Source organism: Trichomycterus rosablanca, chromosome 2, assembly GCF_030014385.1.
Source record: "Trichomycterus rosablanca isolate fTriRos1 chromosome 2, fTriRos1.hap1, whole genome shotgun sequence".
NCBI classification, from domain to species: domain Eukaryota; kingdom Metazoa; phylum Chordata; class Actinopteri; order Siluriformes; family Trichomycteridae; genus Trichomycterus; species Trichomycterus rosablanca.
The window spans coordinates 23,420,943-23,444,121 of record NC_085989.1 but is presented as its reverse complement, the minus strand read 5'-3'; the positions used below and the strand labels follow the sequence as shown (position 1 = coordinate 23,444,121).

General features: G+C 39.7%; 3 protein-coding genes and 1 long non-coding RNA gene across 4 annotated transcripts; 3 read left to right on the top strand and 1 right to left on the bottom strand.

Moving 5' to 3' along the window:
* On the bottom strand, positions 1-6,503 carry drg2 (developmentally regulated GTP binding protein 2). Its single transcript, XM_062990437.1, has 13 exons — positions 6,457-6,503; positions 6,127-6,226; positions 3,529-3,689; positions 3,351-3,440; positions 3,190-3,250; positions 3,022-3,112; positions 2,859-2,931; positions 2,039-2,129; positions 1,853-1,950; positions 1,588-1,753; positions 1,186-1,244; positions 495-548; positions 1-406 (listed from the first exon to the last, which is right to left on the bottom strand). The coding sequence occupies exons 2-13, from the start codon at positions 6,188-6,190 to the stop codon at positions 320-322; spliced, it is 1,095 nt and encodes a 364-aa protein (XP_062846507.1). The 5' UTR covers positions 6,191-6,226; positions 6,457-6,503; the 3' UTR covers positions 1-319.
* A 213-nt stretch (positions 6,504-6,716) lies between these two features.
* Positions 6,717-10,887, top strand: gfer (growth factor, augmenter of liver regeneration (ERV1 homolog, S. cerevisiae)). Its single transcript, XM_062990436.1, has 3 exons — positions 6,717-6,931; positions 9,035-9,246; positions 9,868-10,887. Exons 1-3 carry the CDS (start codon positions 6,722-6,724, stop codon positions 10,028-10,030), a joined length of 585 nt encoding a protein of 194 aa, XP_062846506.1. The 5' UTR covers positions 6,717-6,721; the 3' UTR covers positions 10,031-10,887.
* A 3,097-nt stretch (positions 10,888-13,984) lies between these two features.
* Positions 13,985-14,437, top strand: LOC134307133 (uncharacterized). Its single transcript, XR_010009692.1, has 2 exons — positions 13,985-14,075; positions 14,230-14,437. It is a non-coding gene; the product is annotated as an uncharacterized LOC134307133 (long non-coding RNA).
* Positions 14,438-14,975: 538 nt separating this feature from the next.
* On the top strand, positions 14,976-23,057 carry syngr3a (synaptogyrin 3a). Its single transcript, XM_062990435.1, has 4 exons — positions 14,976-15,179; positions 18,753-18,987; positions 19,304-19,449; positions 22,508-23,057. Exons 1-4 carry the CDS (start codon positions 15,078-15,080, stop codon positions 22,709-22,711), a joined length of 687 nt encoding a protein of 228 aa, XP_062846505.1. The 5' UTR covers positions 14,976-15,077; the 3' UTR covers positions 22,712-23,057.
* The last annotated feature ends 122 nt before the right edge of the window (positions 23,058-23,179 follow it).

The window sequence follows — 23,179 nt, the reverse complement described above, 5'->3', positions numbered from 1 at the left end:
TTCTAAAACCTCATAAATTTTATTGCTTTTCATTTGCACATACTGCCAAAAGGTTTATTGACCTGAAATCTGTCAAATCAATTATTTGATCAATTCATGCCTGTTAGGTTCCAATATCTGATTTCATTTAAGCATTTTTTCTATAACCTTTATATGTGTTCTAACAAAAATTCAGATGTGTTTTTTTATTTTCCTAACAAAATGTTTGATAAAGACTTTTAACAATAATGTCTGGGCAATTGAAATATGTACTTAAAAAAAATAAAGCAGAACAGAAGATGGTGTCATTTCATGTAATTGTAATAATGAGGCCATGAGATTATTTCTTCACAATCTGAATGACGTCCTCGTGTTCCATAATGTGCGTCAGTCCTACTCGCTGCGGGCTGTATTTTGTGCTTGTTCCCTGTAGTTTATAACAGAAGTAAAGTCTTATATATTGGTTACAACAAACACAACAATTTCAGTGAGAGGAACTGATCATATAAGCTTACCCAGACAAGTGCGTACTTGAATTGGCTCGCTAATGTTCTGTGAATTCTGTGGCACTGCAAAGAACATAAGAGTAAATTGTAGGACTGCTGGAGGGTAATAAAGACTAAATATCCAAAACAGCATGTGAAGTACAGAAAAAGCAGCATGTGAATACAAAATATTTAACTACTTTATTGTTTATATTTTTAGCTACTACTTAGCTACATACAGTAGCTTATACCCATGAGCCAAAACATTAGATACACCAGCTTAATATGCTGTCAAAACAGATCTGACCCACCGAGACATGTACTTCACAAAACATCTGAAGAAGTCTGGTGGTATCTGATACAAAGACATTACCAGCAAATCCTATAACTTCTATACATTGCGAGGTGGGTTATTCCAGAGTGTATCTTGGTGCCATCTCTTCTACCTAACTTTCCACATAGTTTTGGAAAAACCAGGATTCATTAGACCACTCGACCTTCTTGTATTGCTTAATTAATATACCTGTTGTAGATGCTTTTGACTGTGGACAGGAGCTAGCATGAGCACTGTGACTGGCTTGTGACTATGTATTTACATTTGCTTTTTACATGGATGTGAGAATACAATGCAAGCAATTGAGATTTACAGGCCTTGCTTATTAATTGAAACAGTCAATGGCAGAAATTTTAAGAACATTTATAAACAGCAATAGAGTCTTACCACATGTTCTACTGATGCACTCCTTCTCATAATGATTGGGTCATTGAAATCTGGTCGCTCTGTTTTTTTAACAAAGAAAGAAAAAAATCAAGTTATTATCAGAAATGTAACATTATGCCATTTCTTATTTGCATATTACATTATAAAAATAAACACCACATTCATAATAACAGACAAATCCTAAAGGGGAACAATCACCTTGGCTATTTCTAATTTATATTAATGGAAAACTAAAATACTACAGCTTTAAAGAGGTAGGGTAAATGGCTGATTACAAGACTGTTTAAAAGCATGACCATTCGTCTTTAACTATCAAATCACTTATGGAATGTTAATGATAACCTATTTATCCTCTGAATAATAAAAAGAACATTTCTGTTAGTAAATCAGCAGTAAAATTACCTCCTCTTTTCTTTGTGTAGAGACAGATCAGAGCCAGGTATTCCCACAACTGCTCCAGGAGGTAGTCTAGATTTAGTTTCATGCCACAGCTAATCACAACACTGTTTGGTCGATGAGCAAGACGGTCTATTTCCTCTATTGAAATCTGATCCACTTTGTTGTACACCTATAAAATGCACAATAATAAGCATGTCTTCAGAGACTGTGCTGCTGGGTATTGTGCACAAATAAAAATGCCAAACGATTGATGAAGACTAATACTCACATATAAGCAAGGCATGTACACACGATTACCTACAATGACATCAATAAATTCATCCGGTGTGCAGTCTTCTCTGAACAAAACCTCAGCATTAAAGATTTCTGAGTGAACAGGTTAAGATTCATTCATTTTACAAACACTGTGTGTGCAGAGGGGGAAAATGGATCCAAGAAAGATGATAAAGGATACTGTACTCGTGAAGAATAAGCTGAACTAGCTTCTCAGAGCATTGTGTAAGAGGAACGGTTGAGTTAAAGGAGAGACCTCCACCTTTCTTAGGCTGAAAGAACAACAGAGGATTCTTTGTCAAATTAAGCATAATAGACAATCAACTTTGAGATAGTATTTATCCAACAGGTTCTTACATCCCTGAACAAGATTTTGACGTTTCTGCAACTGCTCTTTTTTACCTCCCCGAGCAAGGCCTTTCTTGCCTAGATGGCCAGACATCCAACTCTGGGAAGGGTTAAAGTTCTGCCAAGCTTCCTCCTTTTTTGAATGATTGTGGCGACTGTGTTTTATATCCTTGCCCTGATCTATACCACAGAACCTTGGACTTGGTTCTTGTCTTGACAATGCAGTGTAATTTATGTCCCTTATAGAAACAGATGTGTGTTCCAAACTGCAAATTGCAACAGATGGACTCCAATTGAATTTTATACACATCTCTGGGATAATCAAAGCAAAAAAAATGCAGAAAGTACCACTGGTGTGACAAATCGAAGTTACTAAACAATTTAGTGAATTAGTAATTAGTTTATATTTTCAAAAACTCTAAAAACATGTTTTTATTTCATTATTACAGTAAGTATAGACTATGGGTAAAAATGGAAATTTTATCCATGCAAATATAATCCACAACACAAAAAGTGTGCAAAGCGTTGTGGATGGTTAGTGAATAGTGGATAGGTTAGGGGATTTAGTGGATAACTGGATAAGAAAATAAATATCTAATAATGTCTTAAATCAATTATACGAGCAATTATGATAATAAGTAAGAAAACTGTACCTTAAAGTAAATATTGGGTTTGGAACAGTTTAGTCTGATCCCAACAGATTCAAGCTCTTTTTCCAGCAGTTCCCTTTAATGAGAAAAATTTTAAAAATATATTCAGAAAAGCAAGACAGCAATAGTTAACTGGCTTTTGTAAGCTTGAAAAAATAACACCGACCTCTGAACATCTCCCTTGGTTGCATCAAGCATCATGATGACCACATCTGCAGTTCTGGCTACAGCTATGACTTGCCTGCCTCTACCCTTGCCTTTAACAATGATAACTTGTTAAAACAAAAATCTTAGTGACACTAAAAATATTCATTACTATATAAAAAGCACATACCTTGAGCAGCTCCTTCAATAATTCCAGGCAAATCCAGCAGCTGTATGTTGGCACCTTTGTACTACAGGAAAATACAAGAAACGGGCATTCAAAACAATCAACAAAAAATTAGGCAACATCATGGAAGTAAAGAAATATAAATGCCAAAACGCAAGCAATACCTCAATAACACCAGGGATACAAGTCAAAGTAGTGAACTCGTATGAAGCTGCTTCACTTTCTGTTGATGTCATTAAGCTCAGAAAGGTAGACTGAAAAAACATCATTTGGATTTTGTTGAATATAAAACTGCACCATACCCAAATGAATACAGCATTTTGAAAGGGAAATTGTAATTACCTTGCCAACTGATGGAAACCCAATTAAAGCAACCCGAGCATCACCTGATTTCATAACATCGAAGCCTTCACCTTTGGCTCCAGCTGATTTTGTAGGCTCCAAAAGCTGGGCCCTGTACTTAGCTAGCTTGGCTTTTAGTAGACCAAGATGGTATTCAGTTGCTGAAAAAGAAAGAGTTTGAGATAGATGTAAATACTATAAAATATACTTTATACATCAGCTACACCTATAATATAATATAGCTCACTCTGTATACTATTACTAACAGCAGATATTTAGTGGGTTTTTTATGTAAGCCTCCCTCTGCCTGCTGATTATTAAAGACATCAATAATGACCAGATATTTTTGAGTGGTCCCAGCTAACACAGAACGTTCCCATAACGTTAGATTTTGGTTCCCCTATGGATATTCTTAGGGAACCACCCCATAACGTTATGGTAACGTTCTATTTTCGTAAAAAAAAAATCAGCGCTGTATGAAACCTAACGTTCTCTCATGTTTTTATGAAAACTAACAGAGAACGTTACCTAAAAGTTGCCTTAAGGTTTTCTTTCTTATGTGTTTAAAGTAACGTTCCCGGAAGGTTTTCTTATGATCTTTAAAGTTTTTTAGTAGGAACTTACCAAAAAAGCAGCCTTTTGCTTGAGACGGTCCATGTAGATCAACCTTTACTTACAAGTACCAACTATAAAACTATGAAACCTAACGTTCTCTCATGGTTTTATGAGAACTAACAGAGAACGTTAGTTAAAGCTTGTATAAGGTTTTATTTCTTATGTGTATAAAGTATCGTTCCAGTAACATTCCCGGAAGGTTTTCTCATGATCCAGTGAGAGAAATTAGCTCTACGTATATAGCAAGCAGAACTCTTAATTAGCACAACTAGAAAGTGAGGTTTTCTTGTTTAAAGTTTTCAATAATTTAAAGGTTAGTACAAGGTTCCCTTAAAGGTTTCAATAATTTTAAGGTTACGGGAACGTTAGGGGAACATTCCCAGAACTATAATGCACAACCAAACGGGAACGTTCTATTTCCGTAAAGAAAACTTTCCTGGGGAACCAAAGGGCAACCAAAATGATCCGTTCCCAGAACGTTCTGGGAACCAAAAACTAACGTTCCCAGAACGTTCTGGGAACCAATAATTGTTAGCTGGGGTGGACCTTTTTTTGTGGGTATATTATGTCCTGCTAGTACACACATATTGTTAAGGCTTTTAAAGCAACACAGCATTGTTATTAAGCCTTTTAAAGACCTCATTGTAGAGCTGGGGGGTATGACGGTACATTCAGTATACCGGCTGTAATTCCTCGTACGGTATGGATTTTTCATATGCCGCCATAGAATAGAATAATTAATACAACAGCTGTGGGCTTCAATAGGCAGCAAATCATATAATATTGTTCGCCACTAAACGCGCTATGTAGCGCTGTGCAGATTAGATACAGCTCACTTGTTAACCAGGTAGTGTTAACCAGGAGAGCCTTCCTGAATATGGTAGAAAAAATAAACAAAAACACTATATACTGTACGGTTTGTGGGGGCACAGTTGTTGCAAAAAAGCAAACATTTAAGCAACACCGAAGCAAGCTGGAAGCGTAGATATATAAAATCTTCTACAACAGACCTGTGATCAAGTTGTACAATCAGTGGGGTCATACCTCAGTATAACGGTATAACTATTCACTTCATCAGTGGTGACCGGGAGACTGCAAACTTTGTTTTATTTGTTACAGGGAGAGCTAACGGTAATTGTATAATACTTAAATATTACATTAATAATAAACATCGTATATATTGCACCTGTTTCACGCCTACTGATTCCATCACATATTGTGTCATTTTGTGGTGTCAACCAAAGCTTATAGTACTTAAAACCTTCATTATATACATGGTGAAATTGAAATATTTTATATTCTTTGTACTTATGACAGTAAAATCAGTCACAGACATATAAAATGTCCCAGTAATACAAAAAATACAACATACTGTGAAATCGTCAGAATCTTAAAAAATTCAGTGATACAAATTTTTGGTCATACCGCCCAGCCCAGCTCCTGTCACTACTGGTTGGAAATGTATTAACCACTGATATTGGATTTTAGTCTTTATAGTTTAGGTATCGTTTTGGAGGTAACAGTTTAATCTGCCCCATCATAGACCATGAAAAGAACAAGGTTGACAAACAGTAAGGGGCTTAAATACTACCTGTTTTATAAAACATATGCTATCATTTATAACCATAAACCTACAATGTGAACAAACAAGGATGCTGTAACTGATAAAGCAGTCAGTAAGTGTACACAGTGTTTAAATCAGCAACACTGCTACACTGATGGACTGACACAGTCCTCCCAACACAACACCCAATAACAAATCAACACCATTTTAGTGTCATTGTTCTTTTACAAACAGGTTACCACCCAAAATATCTAGTTAGTGTTGGGACTATAGTAATCTTATTGCAATAATAGAGTTGACAAACAGTGCAATAAATAAACGAGCTACAGATTGTAACTGCATACCTACAAATGCCACCCAACTGACTGCAGTGATCCAGCAGCTACAGTTTGTCAGTATTAGCTAATGCATAGATCTACCTTTGTTCTTCTGCGTCCGAGCGATTTCTCTCTCGATCTCGGCGATCTTCTCGAGGATCCCCATGATGGCAAAAGTGTGACGAGTTCAGAAACAGAAAACCTGTAAAAAATAACAATGACATGAAACGTGGTACTAATTGTACAACTACACTCAGTCACCTGGCTAGCTAGCTAAAGCTAACAAGTTACATTTTTAGCAACTGAAATACTTTTACACCCATTCAAATCATAATTTAGCCATATAACAAAGCGCAATGCAGTGTTGTTTATTTACATAGTTTCACTTACGTACTACACACTATGTAGCAAAAATAACAGTTTTGAACGAACCTAACTCCGCAGCATGACCAGCCGACTACGTCACCGCCATGCAGCCGGTGCAGCGTTCAATAACGTCCGGGGGGAAAATTGATGTGCACTAGTAAAATAAATCGTAAACCTGATGTGACATATCTATATTGGTTTTAAAAGCACTGTTAATACAAAACACCTGACAATATTCACAACAATATTCAGCCATGTGTGATTACGTTATGTTTCTCAATATAACAAAATTAAGTCATGATCAATCCCATGATGCACATCCTGTATAAACATGGCAGCGCCGTCCGGAGGGCGATATTCTGAAAATATTCCCAGTATGGAAAGTTTCCCGTTCCCTTTACCTGGCAAGGCATCAGGAGAAGGTCTGGGGAAAGATCAAGCAGAGAACACACACTCGAAAAAGAAACCATGTAGAGCATGTTCGGATTTTAAATCATGGATGAAAGTTCAGAAGAAACAGGCGTCCTCAGTCTCAGAACAGGTGAGAAACACTGTACAGAAAATTCAGTTGTATTACATTTACCTTACTCAGTATCATGTCATCTACTGTAGGTTTTAAGGGTATGTACTCATACCCTTAGTAGAGTCTTGACCAGGGGTGGGCAATTAAATTTTCGAAGGGGCCACATAAGCAACTGGGACAATAAGGTGAACTTAATTCTGCTCAATATTAATTTTATCTCTTTATTTACATTTTCAGCATTTAGCAGACGCCTTGATCCAAAGTGACTTACAATAAAGTTACAGTATACAGTCTGAGCAATTGAGGGTTAAGGGCCAGCAGCAACCTGGCGGTGGTGGGGCTTGAACCAGCGACCTTCTGGTTACTAGTCCAGTACCTTAGGCACTAGGCTACAACTGCCCACTCTTTATTAAAAGCAGTAAATTGTGCAGTTCTAATAAGTTGTTAATGTTTAGATGTTACAATCAGACAATTAGAAGTAGGCAGAGTAAAACATCAACATTATTTTACTATTTAAACAAACAAATGCAAAAAAAACCAAAAAACAAATGTGAACAAAATGTGCAGGTTTTTAAACTTTACACTATTTTGTTTTGAGTCTAATATGCACAGGTCTGGTCTTGACTATGGTCATGCCAGACACCTTAGTCAAGACTCTACAAGAGAGTCAAGAGCCACACAAGGTTTAGCAGACATTGGTAGGTGAAAGGTTGTCACTACATTGTATGGTCGGACACCAAAATATCACATTCAAACCATAGGCACTAATACAGAAGTGGTATTCCCTTGCTACTATAACAGTTCCCATTCATTTGTGTGATTTGGGCAGTGATAGCTCAGTGGTTAAGGTACTGGACTAGTAAACAGAAGGTTGCCGGTTCAAGCCCCGCCACCACCAAGTTGCCACTGTTGGGTCCCTGAGCAAGGCCCTTAACCCTCAACTGCTCATCGTGTTCAGATCATTGTGTAAGTCGCTTTGGATAAAAGCGTCTGCTAAATGCTGAAAATGTAAATGTAAAATGTAATTTGTAATAACTTCCCACTGGATTTTTGATAAACTCTTTGTTTATGTACCTCACTTTGTGGATAGGGGCAGTTTTATGTGAATTCATAAAAGGCCTTTTGCAAGTTGATGCCACAAATTTGGACTTCAGCATCCAATTGCAGTGTTCTTAATGCCCCAAGTGCCCTCAGTGAGCCTACAGGGGGGACCCGTTACAAAGAATCACACATAATGGGACAGAAAATCAGTAGGTTATTGGCGTATGGGAGACCTCTTGTGATGTCATATCAGTCTGTTTAAACTACCTATAACCTCTGATAGGTCTTGACGAATGGACAAATATTTGATTTGCCCACCACAAAAGTGTAAAGGTCAACAGATGAAAGATTCCGATTCATTTGTAGATGCAGATACCGCTGAAGTAGACCAAGCTGAGAGAGCTCCACCACCAATTCACCAAAAGTAAATCCACTACATCAACCAAAATTAGAAAATACCAAGAAATGTACTTTTATTATGGATTCATCAAATTTGCCATGAGCAAGACAAAACTTTTTGCCACCCTTGCTGAAAGCATAAGAATAATATCATAACCAGTGTCATGGGGATCCCAATTTTTTTTTAACACAGAGGGTTAGCTTGTTGGATGTTGTTTATTTGTATTGGGTTTTTCTTGCATTTCCTAGCAGCTGTATACCTGCCTAGGCATACTGTCTGTAACAGGGTGTATGCTAAATGGAGATTCGGCAGTCATATCGCTGTATCCAGTTTGCATTTCTGCACTATCCCTTTCCTGTCCACATTCTCAGTTGCAGGTTGCATTCATTGTATTTTGTTTTATTTTTTCTCTGTTACTTTGTACTTATCAATTAATTATTTGAAGTTGTCCCTATTTAGTTTGTGGCTTGTTAGCCACAGCATTATTCTGCCTGGCATTGGGAATCTGTTCAGGGGTTATATTTACTTCTCTACTAGATGTATGGGCTTTTGCCTCGCTTTCTCTCTCTAGCATGGTGCACCCTTCCCCATTACAATATCCACTAATTTAACTGTGTATTGTATCTATGAACAATGTCTATTGTTAACAATGTGAATATGTCTGGCTTCTCTTTGATTAGGAAACACAAGCGGCTGGAGATGTTGAGAAACAAGTGGAGTGTCCCCTGGACAGACAGGAACTAGGGAGGAGTTCATGGTCTGTTCTCCACACTATGGCAGCATACTACCCGGATACACCCACAACAACACAGAAACAGGAAATGTCTCAGTTTATTAATCTCTTTTCAAAATTCTTCCCTTGTGAAGAGTGTGCTGAAGACCTGAGAGCAAGGTAAGCATGGCAGGCAGGTTATGAAATTCAGGGGTCTTATAAAAAAATTGAAGGGGAGGTGTGTATTTGCTACATTGGCTATATTTCCGGTTGTGTTTGCTTACTGGCACATTAGTTAATTAGGGACTAAGGGCCATAAGCAACACCATCTTTCTTTTATGATGGCTTCAAATCAATGAAGAAAATAATTTGACCTGTGACACAAATGTCACAAAACTCTCATCGTTAGGAATGTAGTAATCATTTTTCTGAAGCTTTTCTGGCAGCTGAGAATGAGAAGAAAGATCACTGCCTTAACCACTGTTGTGTTGTAATAAAAACAATAGAAAGGTATCTGCCTCATTAGAAAGCACTTCTGTTTTTGAATACAAGACTACTTGTACGGTCATAGCCATGTACAGACTACCAGTCAAATGCAGGTCCCTTGGAAAAGCATGACCATGCAGCCCCTTAACTGCCAAAGTAGTAGTTTAATGATAATAACATGACAGATTTATGGCTTTGTTAACATTTATAATGGATCCAGGAACCGTAATTTTTTGGTAATTATACCCAGGACCACTTTACCAATATAAAATGCAGAATAACAGATTTTTTACATCATTTCTTATCTTTTTTCAGACTGAAATCAAACCAGCCAGACACAAGTAGCCGTCATAATTTCTCACAGTGGCTATGCCAGCTCCATAATGGCATCAATGTCCGATTAGGAAAACCAGAGTTTGACTGCACGCAAGTGGATGAGCGGTGGCGAGACGGCTGGAAAGATGGCTCATGTGATTGACAGCCCTAACAATGTTGTCTGACCATTAAGCCGTTGGTCATAGTAATTGTGGCCTGCTGTGTTTAGTATGTCTTATAAACATGTTATAAATGGCAAACTATGTATGATTATATTTTTATGAACACAATTATATTTGTAATTTAAAGTCTGCTGATAAGTGTATGCACTGTGAGTTTCTTAATGGTTAATGATGACAGTAAACCTATTTACACTGTTACTGCTACCTCTTCTAAGCATTAGTCTTGCATACGGTACAGTTCTAAAAAAGTAAGTGAACCCTTGAATTTAATAACCTGTAAATTCCCCTTCAGTAGGAATTACCTCAACCAGATGTTTCCTGTAGCTGCAAATAAGATTTGCCTAAAGGCAAGGAAGACATTTGGACCATCCCTCCCTTCAAATGTGTTTCAGTTTATCAATATATCTGGGATGGGGTCAGGACACCTAATTGGCCATTCAAAAACACAAAAAATTAAAACAATTAAGTTGATATACTGGTGTGCTTTGGGCCATTATTACCCGATGTCTCTTCAGCTTAAGGTCATGGACTGCTGCATTTACATTCTCCTGTAAAAAATTTTTGATATATCTTTAATTTGATCACAAGGCAGCCCCAAACCATAATGCTTCCACCATGCTTCACAATTAGGATGACGTTTTGATGTTGGTGTGCAGTGTACTTTTTCCTCTAAGGATAGTATTGTGCATCTATGCATCAAATTTTCTCCCAGAGTCATTGTGGAACATCTAGGTGGTCTTGCAAAATGGGCTTTGCACAGAAGTGGCTTTCTTTGTGGTGTACTTTCATGTCAGTTTATGTTCACATCAAGCAACAGAATGGAAATAAATGTGATCTAAGTGAGTTTGTGGTAGTGTGAAACTGCTTGGTTTGAGTGTGTCAGAAACCGCTAATTGTTTTAAATTATCTTACACAGTCTATAGAATGATTTATCATTGGTGAGCAAAAGGCATTTGGTAAAATGTTGGTACATTTTAGTTGATTTCATTAATTTGGTTAAAATTAATTTGGTAAAAAGCAGAAACAGAAGACTCAGATGATGCCGTAATCTAATACATTTGCTCACCAGTGCAGAGTTTTGAAGTGCTACCGACCTAGCCAGGCATCCTACAGACACAAGTCTGAATGGCCAGGCTTTCACAGACTCGATAATATGTTTGATAGAATCTTCATCTGAGGTTTCTGTAATCAGCAATCCCTGGGGCTGGTCGAGCAGAAAACATGAGAGGGAATTAGGATCTATGTGGGACTCGCCACTGGTTGGTAAAAAGAAGTGACTGGCAACAGTACTTTGCATTTGAAACTGGTAGATTGGGAGAAAAATGAAAGAAATATAAAATAAATAAATATGAGGCTATGATGACCACAGGTTCACTGAAACCGGACTGTAGTGCTCTGTCAAAATTTGGGCTAAACATTATAAGTAAACTGCAATGGATTGGTGCCCTGTCCAGGGTATTCCTGCCATGTGCCCAATGTTTCCAGGTGAAACCAGACCCACTGTGACCCTGACAAGGGTAAAGCAGTTGATGAAAATGAAATTTTAAAAAATCAAAATATACATCTACCTAAATTGGTGGTGGTGAAGACATTTTTGGCACATTTGGGCCCCCCCTAAAGCAAGTAGCCTAGTGGTTAAGGTACTGGACCAGTGATCAGAGGGTTGCTGGTTCAAGCCCCACCAGGCCAGGTTGCTGCTGTTGGGCCTTTGAGCAAGGCCCTTAACCCTCAATTGCTCAGACTGTATACTGTAACTGTAATGTAAGTCACTTTGGATAAAGGCGTCTGCTAAATGCCAAAAATGTAAATGTAAGCATCATTGCAAACGATGTGTTATATTTAATGCCATTATTACTCATCTTATAATGGCTTTACTAGGCACTGTTGCCTTACCTCAAGAAGATCCAGGATTTGATTTCAAAGTGGAGTGTTCTGGGTGAAGTTCTGCATGTTCTCCCTGTGTCTGTGTGGGTTTCCTCCAGGTGCTCCGGGTGTCCTTCCACAGTCCAGAGACATGCAGTCAGGTTAACTGGAGTTACTAAAATGCCCTAGGTGTGTGTGTGTGTGTGTGTGACCTGTCCGGGGTGTTTCCTATTTTTCGCCTGGTGAATTGTACCCACCAGGACACTGAATAGGATGGTAAAACAGACAATGAATGAATGAATGAAATAATAAAGGCTATACTTCCTGCATGATTTGGGATGTGTTACAAGAGAAGATTGGCAGAATGGATGTGTTTCTCACCTGGTGCATTATTAACCCTAGAACGCTAACGCCGGGTGATTTTCACCCACACAATTTTTGTCATGTGATTTTCATTGTGTTGCTGCTGTCTGAGTTGCATGGGACTTTGGGTAGCTTCAGGGCGCTCATTGATGTCATTAATGGTATGGTTGATTCCCTCCTCCCATCTATGGTTTTTTCAAGAGGCATGCGTTCGGGTGATTTTCACCCGACGTTAGTGATAGAGAGTAACATATTTTATGGGTGGAATTTACCCGATGTTAGTGTTTGTGTGTTTAAATCAGGCGCTCTTTGCACTTTTCAAGGGAAACAACATTCAGGCCTGCCACATTCTCTGCCCCATTTCATCCACAGCTGTCATCCTGTAACAGGCGTTTTTACTATGGCATGCTAACAAGTGAGTAACATGTAGCTAATGTTAATTTACATCTGCAATCATTAGCTACGGAGATTTCTTTTTTCTACTAAAGCTAAGCTTTTAGCTAGCTAGCTACAAGTGAAGGTGTAGCACTCAGAGAGAGGAAAAACTGTCCAGAAAATCAGTGAAATACCTGACTGAGAAGGAAATACAAGAGCTTCTGTTCAGGGAAAGCAGTGATGAAGATGTTGATCATGTGGAAGCAGAAGTGATGTATGACGATGACAGTGATAAAGACTACATACCAGAACCAAGTGATGATGAGGATGATAGTGATGGCACTGAGCCTAGCACTTCAAGTCATAAGAGAAAAAAAATACGACACCGTGATTGTGGTAGCCCTACCACCAGACAAATGGCCACCCCAGGACCTGTTGCCTCTACCTCTACCGCCCATCCTACTTTCCCTGCCACACCTCAAGCTATCCTTGCCGCACCTCAACCTGTCCCTGCTGCAACTCAAGCTGTCCCTGCCACACCTCATGCTGGTCGCAGAGGAAGAAGACGACGTCATGAGGATAAGGATGATGGCATGTCACCTGTTGTGAGATTTGAAAACAGCTCCTACAGGAGTACCTCTGGTTTCCAGTGGAGTTGTCGGCCTCAGACATCAGCTACAACCAGGACAGCAGCACGGAACATTATGCCTGCTTTTACACAAGGTCCAACACCCGAAGCATCAAATGCTGACACCCCTGAGAAGAGCTTCACATTATTTGTTGAGGACCAAATCATTGACGAAATCGTGACATGGACAAACATCCGTATTGATGCTGTTGCTGCAAAATATTTGAAGAGAACAGCTACAATTCAGAGAACAACAGCAGCAGAGGTGCGTGCAATGCTGGGGATTTTTATATTTAGTGGCTGTCAGAAGGACAACCATCTGTCAACTAAAGAGATGTGGAACCCTAGTATTGGGGCACCTGTGTACCGTGCTGCTATGTCTGAGGGTTGCTTTTCATTCCTCCTTGCCTGTCTGTGATTTGATGACCCTGACACAAGGCAGGAAAGAAAGGCCATGGAAAAATTTGCTCCCATTAGAAAAATATGGGACATATTTATCAACAACTGTAAAAAGTTGTATGTGCCTGGGGAAAACATAACTGTGGATGAACAGCTGCTGGCATTCAGAGGGAGGTGTCCATTTAGGATGTACATCCCCAACAAGCCTGCCAAATATGGAATCAAGCTTGTCCTTGCCAATGATGTCCACAGCAAGTACCTCTTGGTACCCTTAGTGAGGTGTGCTGACTGCCCCACAGGCTCGGACAGAAGACACGACACAGGTGTCATGTCTGCCGTCGACCAGTGTGCCCTCGCCATTACTACCCTGCCTGTACTGACTGCATGTAAGGCATAAGGTAAGTTAGAGTTGTCCCAGAATTTGCATATAATCCTTAATTAGTATAATGGCAATGAATAAATAGCACTTAATGGTAATTTCCAAGAAAATTCATATAATCAAAACAATTTGGTAATTTTTCCCCTTCTCAAAAAATGCCATTTTTCCCACAGTTATCAGTGATGCAGGAAGACATGTCCCAGGAATGGGTGGACCAAAGACCAAGTTCCCAGCAGCATTATTTTTTTTGTTAGGACATTACCTGTTAAGGATTACCTGATTTTCCAATAATTTTTCTGCTTTTTTATAGGGTCATCCATGGTATCTTTTTTTTATTTTATGTGATGTTGTATGTTGTAAAATTAAAGAAGGGTTCCAAAACTTGTCATACAGTGTTGTACTTGATGAAAACTATATTTTATCTGGAATTTTATACCGGGTAAAATATACCCAACTTTAGTGATGGTGTTACTAATTTTAACGTTAGTGTTCTAGGGTTAAGGGACTACAACAGGGCAATTCTCATCACATACTTGACATGGCATGTTGTTTTCCTTTATATGGAACATACCAACCTTGTTGATGGACTGTGTAGGTGGGGAGTTCGACTAAGTAAATTATAAAGCCCTTTATTAGTGTTTAGTTTCTGACCACAGGGGGCTGTGTGCTGGATTGAATTAGATGCACTACTCCATAATCAGGCAATGATACTGAGGAGTTTTACAGCAAATCCCAGCAACACATAATACATAAATAAAACACTAATTAAGTAGCAACTAGGTATATAGTAATGGAAACACGATTTTTGGAACACATCAGTGTGCTGATGAAATGTAGCGAGACTTCAGCTGCTGCCTGTAGATGCTGCTGTTGGGAGTGTACATCAGACCGGAGGCGTGTGTGTACGCTAACCGCCTGTGTGTGGGGTGTGTGTGTTTGTGTGTGTATCCTTCCATCCATCTATCCATCTATCCATCCGTCAGCACAGTCTTAAACCTGAATTATAGCAGAAGGGGGGAAAATGGACGGCGTGGGGTCTTTCGGCGCTGGAAGAGCAGGGTCTGAATTCGACCCTTTTTCTTTTATCCAACAGCCGCAGACCATTCTGAGGATACTAGCATGGGTGAGTAATTCAGCTTATTAACAGAGATGTGCTTATAACGCGTCGTTTAGTAATAACCAGCACAAACCAGTCACTGCACTGAGAGAATTGGCGTTTTATATACAGTTAATACGTTCCTTATGAGAACATTGTGGGTTATTTGCTCTCATGGCCTGGTGAATGATTAGAATAATAAAGCCTGTTTGTGTTGTTCCTGATGCGTGAAATGGTAATGCTGATGCTGGGTATGCTGCTGTAATGACGATACTGGGACTGTAATATCACAAGCACTATAGAATTGCTGGGTATGGACTCTGTCTGGTATAAAAAGCTGACCATACAGGCCTATTTTGTATATTTGGGCTCCATAAGAAGCCATAATAAATGATGCTGTGGAGCCATAATAAATGGTGTGTGTGTGGGGGGGGGGGGGGGGGGGGGTGCATTCTCCTGTTCATTCACATTACATTTACATTTACATTTTCTGCATTTAGCAGATGCTCTTATCCAGAGCGACTTACAGAAGTGCTTCTATAGTAAACATTTCATTACTCTAGATTAAGTAGACAACAGTCCAAGAACACAAATCTGCTAAAACCTGTTAGAACCAAAGTGTTTTTTTTGTGTGTTTTTTTTAAGAAATGGAAAAGTGTGTTAGTAAGTAAGTACAAGTCAGGTTAAGTGCTTAGTAAAAAGGTGGGTTTTTAATCATTTTTTAAAGATAGCAAGAAACTCAGATGTTCGGACAGAGTTCCACCACTTGGATGCCAGAATAGAGAAGAGCCTTGATGCCTGTCTTCCTCTAGTCCTGGGTGGAGGATCCAGTCGAGCGAGACTAGTGGCTCGGAGGTTGCGTGGTACAGAGCGGGGTTTGATTAGACCGCGAAGGTAGCTCGGGGCTGGTCCATTTTTGGCTTTGTAAGCGAGCATCAGTGTTTTAAACTGAATGCGTGCAGCTACAGGAAGCCAGTGAAGAGAACGCAGCAGTGGGGTGATGTGGCAGTGTTTAGGTTGGTTAAAAACCAGGTGAGCAGCTGCATTTTGAATGAGCTGCAAGGGTTTAATAGTGGACATGGGAGCTCCTGCCAGGAGGGAGTTGCAGTAGTCCAATCGTGAGATTAAAAGTTACTGAACCAGAATCTGAGTAGCTTCCATGGAGAGAAATGGTCGGATCTTCCTGATGTTGTAGAGGAGGAACCGGCACGATCTTGTCATGTTGGCTACACATTACAGACCACCATATTAACCCCCTTTTGGCATAGTCTCAACTGCTTGGCAGAATTAAAAAGCACAATCAAACTACTTAAAAATAAGTAAATAAATAGATTATATAATATAATAATGCAATTTATTATACATAGACTACATGGATTGAGATCTTTTCAGACTCCCTGAATCTTTTCACAATATTATGAACAGTAAATGGTGAAATAATACATTATTTGCAATCTTGGATTAAGAAACGTTTTTTTTTAACTGATTGGCAATTATTTACTAACGTTTGGCACAAAGAGTTATGACCCATCCGCAAAAGACTAATCCTTTGATGCATGTGCTGCATGCATTAAATTCTAAAAGTGTTTCTAAAAATACAACAATGTTGATCTACTTTTACCAGTTCAATGAAGATTAAAGAGTAAAAAACAAATCACAGACTCACAGACTTTTTTTTTTTTGGAAATTGGGCTTTATATTAAATAATGATAGTTATTCGTAGGACTTAGCTGATATAGTCAGAAATAAAGACTGATAAGAAGATATTTCTGAAACTGCAAACAATACTGAATAATGCCAGAGGACTTGAAGTCTGTGTCGTTTGGTAAAGAAGAGCTACTGTGGCTCAAATCACAGATCATTTTAATACTGGTGATGAGGTGAACGTGTCACACAACACAATGCATCAAACCATTCTGTGTATGGGGCTGTGTAGCTCCAACCAAATAGGAGGCGCTGGTCTAGAAATAATAATAGTTAACGTTAGCTAACGTTCAACCAAGGAGGGCAAGAGGTGTGTACTTGGCCCGTAGTCATACCACTAGTTGGAGTACTAGTTGGTCATTGATGTCAGAGAATCACTGATGCCTTTTGTACTCTGATGTGTGCTGATTAATAATATGACATACAGGGGTTGGACAAAATAACTGAAACACCTGGTTTTTGACCACAATAATTTATTAGTATGGTGTAGGGCCTCCTTTTGCGGCCAATACAGCGTCAATTCGTCTTGGAAATGACATATACAAGTCCTGCACAGTGGTCAGAGGGATTTTAAGCCATTCTTCTTGCAGGATAGTGGCCAGGTCACATCATCACGTGATGCTGGTGGAGGAAAACGTTTCCTGACTCGCTTCTCCAAAACACCCCAAAGTGGCTCAATAATATTTAGATCTGGTGACTGTGCAGGCCATGGGAGATGCTCAACTTCACTTTCATGTTCATCAAACCAATCTTTCACCGGTCTTGCTGTGTGTATTGGTGCATTGTCATCCTGATACACGGCACCGCCATTGGATGCACATGGTCCTCCAGAATGGTTCGGTAGTCCTTGGCAGTGACGCGCCCATCTAGCACAAGTATTGGGCCAAGGGAATGCCATGATATGGCAGCCCAAACCATCACTGATCCACCCCCATGCTTCACTCTGGGCATGCAACAGTCTGGGTGGTACGCTTCTTTGGGGCTTCTCCACACCGTAACTCTCCCGGATGTGGGGAAAACAGTAAAGGTGGACTCATCAGAGAACAATACATGTTTCACATTGTCCACAGCCCAAGATTTGCGCTCCTTGCACCATTGAAACCGACGTTTGGCATTGGCACGAGTGACCAAAGGTTTGGCTATAGCAGCCCGGCCGTGTATATTGACCCTGTGGAGCTCCCGACGGACAGTTCTGGTGGAAACAGGAGAGTTGAGGTGCACATTTAATTCTGCCGTGATTTGGGCAGCCGTGGTTTTATGTTTTTTGGATACAATCCGGGTTAGCACCCGAACATCCCTTTCAGACAGCTTCCTCTTGCGTCCACAGTTAATCCTGTTGGATGTGGTTTGTCCTTCTTGGTGGTATGCTGACATTACCCTGGATACCCTGGCTCTTGATACATCACAAAGACTTGCTGTCTTGGTCACAGATGCGCCAGCAAGACGTGCACCAACAATTTGTCCTCTTTTGAACTCTGGTATGTCACCCATAATGTTGTGTGCATTGCAATTTTTTGAGCAAAACTGTGCTCTTACCCTGCTAATTGAACCTTCACACTCTGCTCTTACTGGTGCAATGTGCAATTAATGAAGATTGGCCACCAGACTGGTCCAATTTAGCCATGAAACCTCCCACACTAAAATGACAGGTGTTTCAGTTATTTTGTCCAACCCCTGTAGTTCTTGCATGTAAACAAGATACACTAGTGTTTATAAAGTCATCATGACACCTGTTACAAGGGACTGATTACTGACATGAGGATATAAATATTTCATCAATAACAGGTAACATATATTTTTGTATAGTTGTATTCTTCTTACTTCTTACTGAATAGTGGCAATGAGACATACCTGTACATCATCTTGTAATGTTTGTAATATCTCTTTTCCCTCTAGATTTTCTCAATTGTGGTGTTTGGCTCCATAATAAATGAAGGCTATGTCAACCATGGAAGTGAACGGCTCTACTGTATTTTCAATAAGAACAATGATGCCTGCAATTATGGTGTCACAATTGGGCTCATAGCCTTTTTGGCTTGCATCTTCTTTCTGGTCCTTGACATTAAGTTCCAGCAAATCAGCAGCGTTAAAGACAGGAAAAAGGCAGTCATGTTGGAGATTGGGTTCTCAGGTAAATTTGCATAAATATTTGACATATATCACATGTAGTCTTAATAAAATTCAGGCTAAATGTTTACCTTCATCCTATCGGACAACAAACCGTTTTGCTACCTAATTAGTGAGTCATCTAAGTTATTTATTGCAAATACATAACTTCTTTCTTGCAATTTCCTTGTAATGCATTGCCCTTTGGTTAGCTTTGGTTAGATAGAATATATATTTTTTATTAATTAATTGAAATCTTTGACAGTGTAAAATAAACTTGAATATTTTTCAAATCACTGCACTTTCAATGTTCACAGATTCATTTAAGACTTGTTTTCCAGGTTTCTGGACATTCATGTGGTTTGTTAGCTTCTGCTTCTTGGCTAACCAGTGGCAGCGCACCACTCCAGATGAACTGCCTTTGAACCAAGGAGCCGATGCAGCCAGAGCTGCCATCGCCTTTTCCTTCTTTTCCATCTTCACCTGGGTAAGTTATGCAGAGAACGCCGGCACAGTATTATAGTACTATAACAGTATTGCTCTATAATTATTTTATTTATTAATTCAAAACTAAATGCCTTATCCTCATTAGTGTTGAGGTGGGTCTGACACCGACAGGAAGCATCACTCCCTCACACAGCAACACTCACACATTTTAATTCACAGTAATTTTTGCATGTTTTGGCAGTATGGGTCTTAGGGACCTGGGTTTGATCCTCACCTCTTTTCATTGTGACAGGTTTTGCATGTTGTCTCTGTGTTAGCTACAGGGACAACTTGCAAAACCCTCACAGTGATTAGAAATGAGGATCAAACCTAGGTCCCCAAGACCCAAACTGCCATGTAGGCCCCAGTCTATGCCACCCCTTGTTTTATATTTTGGATTTTTTTGGTTTTGCAATAATTACGTAGTCCATAACTCTTCCTTTTGTAATCTTAAAAGCTGCTGAGGGGTTAGACTGACAAGGCAGGCAGAAAACAATCCCATTTCAGTCTAAGAATAACATCATGACCTATCTAAAGTACACCAAATTGCTCTAGATACCTCTTTAAGTCTGCAGGGGGGCGTGGAACAGCATTACCTCTGTTTTTTACAGTGAATGGAAAATGTGTGGGATGCTTAGTGGTGTGTCATGCCTAATGTGCATTATAATATTGGCTTCATTAGTGGGAGGATCATGTCAGTTTTTGTTCTGTATTAAATTAGAGGTTATTTATTTTAGGGTGACAACTGAATTGTTCCTTTTCATTAAGTTTTTTCTGTACATTTCAGTCTCTGTGAGCTCTGGTTAGCCAGACATTTCTCAAACCTCATAATCCGGTCAGGGTTGTGCTGGGTCTGGTGCCAGCCAGAAACACACCCAGAATGGGCACCAATCCATCCATCCATCAGTTTAAACACTTAAACCTAGGGGCAGTTTAGAGATTTAGAGCAGTCATTGCACATTTTGTTTTGTTTTAGGAGTTGGAAACCAAATCCTCGAAATTACATTCATTTTTAATCCATTATTATAGCACATTGTTGCATGATGCCAATTTTCAAATTCCTTTCATTATTATAACTTTTAAAACTTCTCCAGCATTCCAGATTTTGCTTGGACTTTTTGTAGCAGTTGTAGGGTTCCTTTATAACAACCTCCAATGTTATCAATTGGACTACCTACAGTGTATCACAAAAGTGAGTACATCCCTCACATTTCTGCAAATATTTCATTATATCTTTTCATGGGACAACACTATAGACATGAAACTTGGATATAACTTAGAGTAGTCAGTGTACAGCTTGTATAGCAGTGTAGATTTACTGTCTTCTGAAAATAACTCAACACACAGCCATTAATGTCTAAATAGCTGGCAACATAATTGAGTACACCCCACAGTGAACATGTCCAAATTGTGCCCAAATGTGTCGTTGTCCCTCCCTGGTGTCATGTGTCAAGGTCCCAGGTGTAAATGGGGAGCAGGGCTGTTAAATTTGGTGTTTTGGGTACAATTCTCTCATACTGGCCACTGGATATTCAACATGGCACCTCATGGCAAAGAACTCTCTGAGGATGTGAGAAATAGAATTGTTGCTCTCCACAAAGATGGCCTGGGCTATAAGAAGATTGCTAACACCCTGAAACTGAGCTACAGCATGGTGGCCAAGGTCATACAGCGGTTTTCCAGGACAGGTTCCACTCGGAACAGGCTTCGCCAGGGTCGACCAAAGAAGTTGAGTCCACGTGTTCGGCGTCATATCCAGAGGTTGGCTTTAAAAAATAGACACATGAGTGCTGCCTGCATTGCTGCAGAGGTTGAAGACGTGGGAGGTCAGCCTGTCAGTGCTCAGACCATACGCCGCACACTGCATCAACTCGGTCTGCATGGTCGTCATCCCAGAAGGAAGCTGACGCACAAGAAAGCCCGCAAACAGTTTGCTGAAGACAAGCAGTCCAAGAACATGGATTACTGGAATGCCCTGTGGTCTGACGAGACCAAGATAAACTTGTTTGGCTCAGATGGTGTCCAGCATGTGTGGCGGCGCCCTGGTGAGAAGTACCAAGACAACTGTATCTTGCCTACAGTCAAGCATGGTGGTGGTAGCATCATGGTCTTGGGCTGCATGAGTGTTGCTGGCACTGGGGAGCTGCAGTTCATTGAGGGAAACATGAATTCCAACATGTACTGTGACATTCTGAAACAGAGCATGATCCCCTCCCTTCGAAAACTGGGCCTCATGGCAGTTTTCCAACAGGATAACGACCCCAAACACAACCTCCAAGATGACAACTGCCTTGCTGAGGAAGCTGAAGGTAAAGGTGATGGACTAAACTCAATTGAGCACCTGTGGCGCATCCTCAAGTGGAAGGTGGAGGAGTTCAAGGTGTCTAACATCCACCAGCTCCGTGATGTCATCATGGAGGAGTGGAAGAGGATTTCAGTAGCAACCTGTGCAGCTCTGGTGAATTCCATGCCCAGGAGGGTTAAGGCAGTGCTGGATAATAATGGTGGTCACACAAAATATTGACACTTTGGGCACAATTTGGACATGTTCACTGTGGGGTGTACTCACTTATGTTGCCAGCTATTTAGACATTAATGGCTGTGTGTTGAGTTATTTTCAGAAGACAGTAAATCTACACTGCTATACAAGCTGTACACTGACTACTCTTAAGTTATATCCAAGTTTTAGGTCTATAGTGTTGTCCCATGAAAAGATATAATGAAATATTTGCAGAAATGTGAGGGGTGTACTCACTTTTGTGATACACTGTAAATGTGGGTGCTATTACATACCTTTCCAGCCTGGAAGACTGTGTTACGAACAAAATAAGAAGAAGAATAAAAACATACAATTGCCAATTGTTGTCTATTATAGTGACTTGGATCAGACCGTGTATTAATGAGTAATTAGTCTGAAATGTAAGTAATTTAAGATAAATTACAAAATTGTGCAATTGTATTTATCATCAACAGATTAAACCAAAACAGTCTGTAGTGTCTAAAATTGGGTAATAGACCACTAATGCTCCTTTCTGTTTATGGATTGCTTTTGGTTTCAGGCTGGTCTGACTGTAAGGGCAGTGCAGAAATTCTTGCTGGGAACAGACATGGCTCTCTTCAGAACGGACCATCTGGATGGCAACCAACCCGTTCAGCCATACCCTGTTGGCCCTGCCACAGAGACCACTGACACGTACCAGAGTCCGCCTTTCACTGAGAACCTGGACTCTAATGCTCCAACTTACCAGGTGCCAATTTATTAGAGGTGAAAATCACGATACATGTGCAATTAAAATGATTAAAGCTAATATGAATGCAGGGGGAGGCTCGGGTCTTTCAACTGAAGTGGTGTGACAGTGTTCATAGGTAGTGCTGTGCTGTGACCTGTACAAGTTTGTTATTGTGATTTGTTTTATTTGGGTCTATAATAAACACAGTTAATGTGGTTACATTGGGCAGAACATTTCAGTAAATAACAGACATCCCCTTTAGGTGTGATAGAATCCATATTGTGGTTCTTATAGGGCACCAAAACAAGCAAAGGTTCGAATAAACATAGAAGAGATAAGTGAGAGAGGATCTTTTGTGGATTTTCTGCTGTTTAACATATAAGACAAGAAAAAAATGCATGTACAATATATTATTTTAGAAAGCAATGAACCGTCATGCATCCAGAATACTTGAAATAGTATATTAGATGTACATGTGGTGGAACTGTAAAGTGCAATATT

Excerpts from the sequence above, each read along its gene's own strand:
- drg2 (XM_062990437.1), bottom strand. The coding sequence starts at position 6,190 with ATGGGGATCCTCGAGAAGATCGCCGAGATCGAGAGAGAAATCGCTCGG. Across the intron at positions 1,754-1,852 it reads TGTACATGCCTTGCTTATAT|GTGTACAACAAAGTGGATCA; the intron begins GTGAGTATTAGT and ends TGCATTTTATAG. Across the intron at positions 549-1,185 it reads GTGCATCAGTAGAACATGTG|TGCCACAGAATTCACAGAAC; the intron begins GTAAGACTCTAT and ends TGTTCTTTGCAG.
- gfer (XM_062990436.1), top strand. The coding sequence starts at position 6,722 with ATGGCAGCGCCGTCCGGAGGGCGATATTCTGAAAATATTCCCAGTATG. Across the intron at positions 6,932-9,034 it reads CGTCCTCAGTCTCAGAACAG|GAAACACAAGCGGCTGGAGA; the intron begins GTGAGAAACACT and ends CTCTTTGATTAG. Across the intron at positions 9,247-9,867 it reads GCTGAAGACCTGAGAGCAAG|ACTGAAATCAAACCAGCCAG; the intron begins GTAAGCATGGCA and ends ATCTTTTTTCAG.
- syngr3a (XM_062990435.1), top strand. The coding sequence starts at position 15,078 with ATGGACGGCGTGGGGTCTTTCGGCGCTGGAAGAGCAGGGTCTGAATTC. Across the intron at positions 18,988-19,303 it reads GTTGGAGATTGGGTTCTCAG|GTTTCTGGACATTCATGTGG; the intron begins GTAAATTTGCAT and ends CTTGTTTTCCAG. Across the intron at positions 19,450-22,507 it reads TCTTTTCCATCTTCACCTGG|GCTGGTCTGACTGTAAGGGC; the intron begins GTAAGTTATGCA and ends TTTTGGTTTCAG.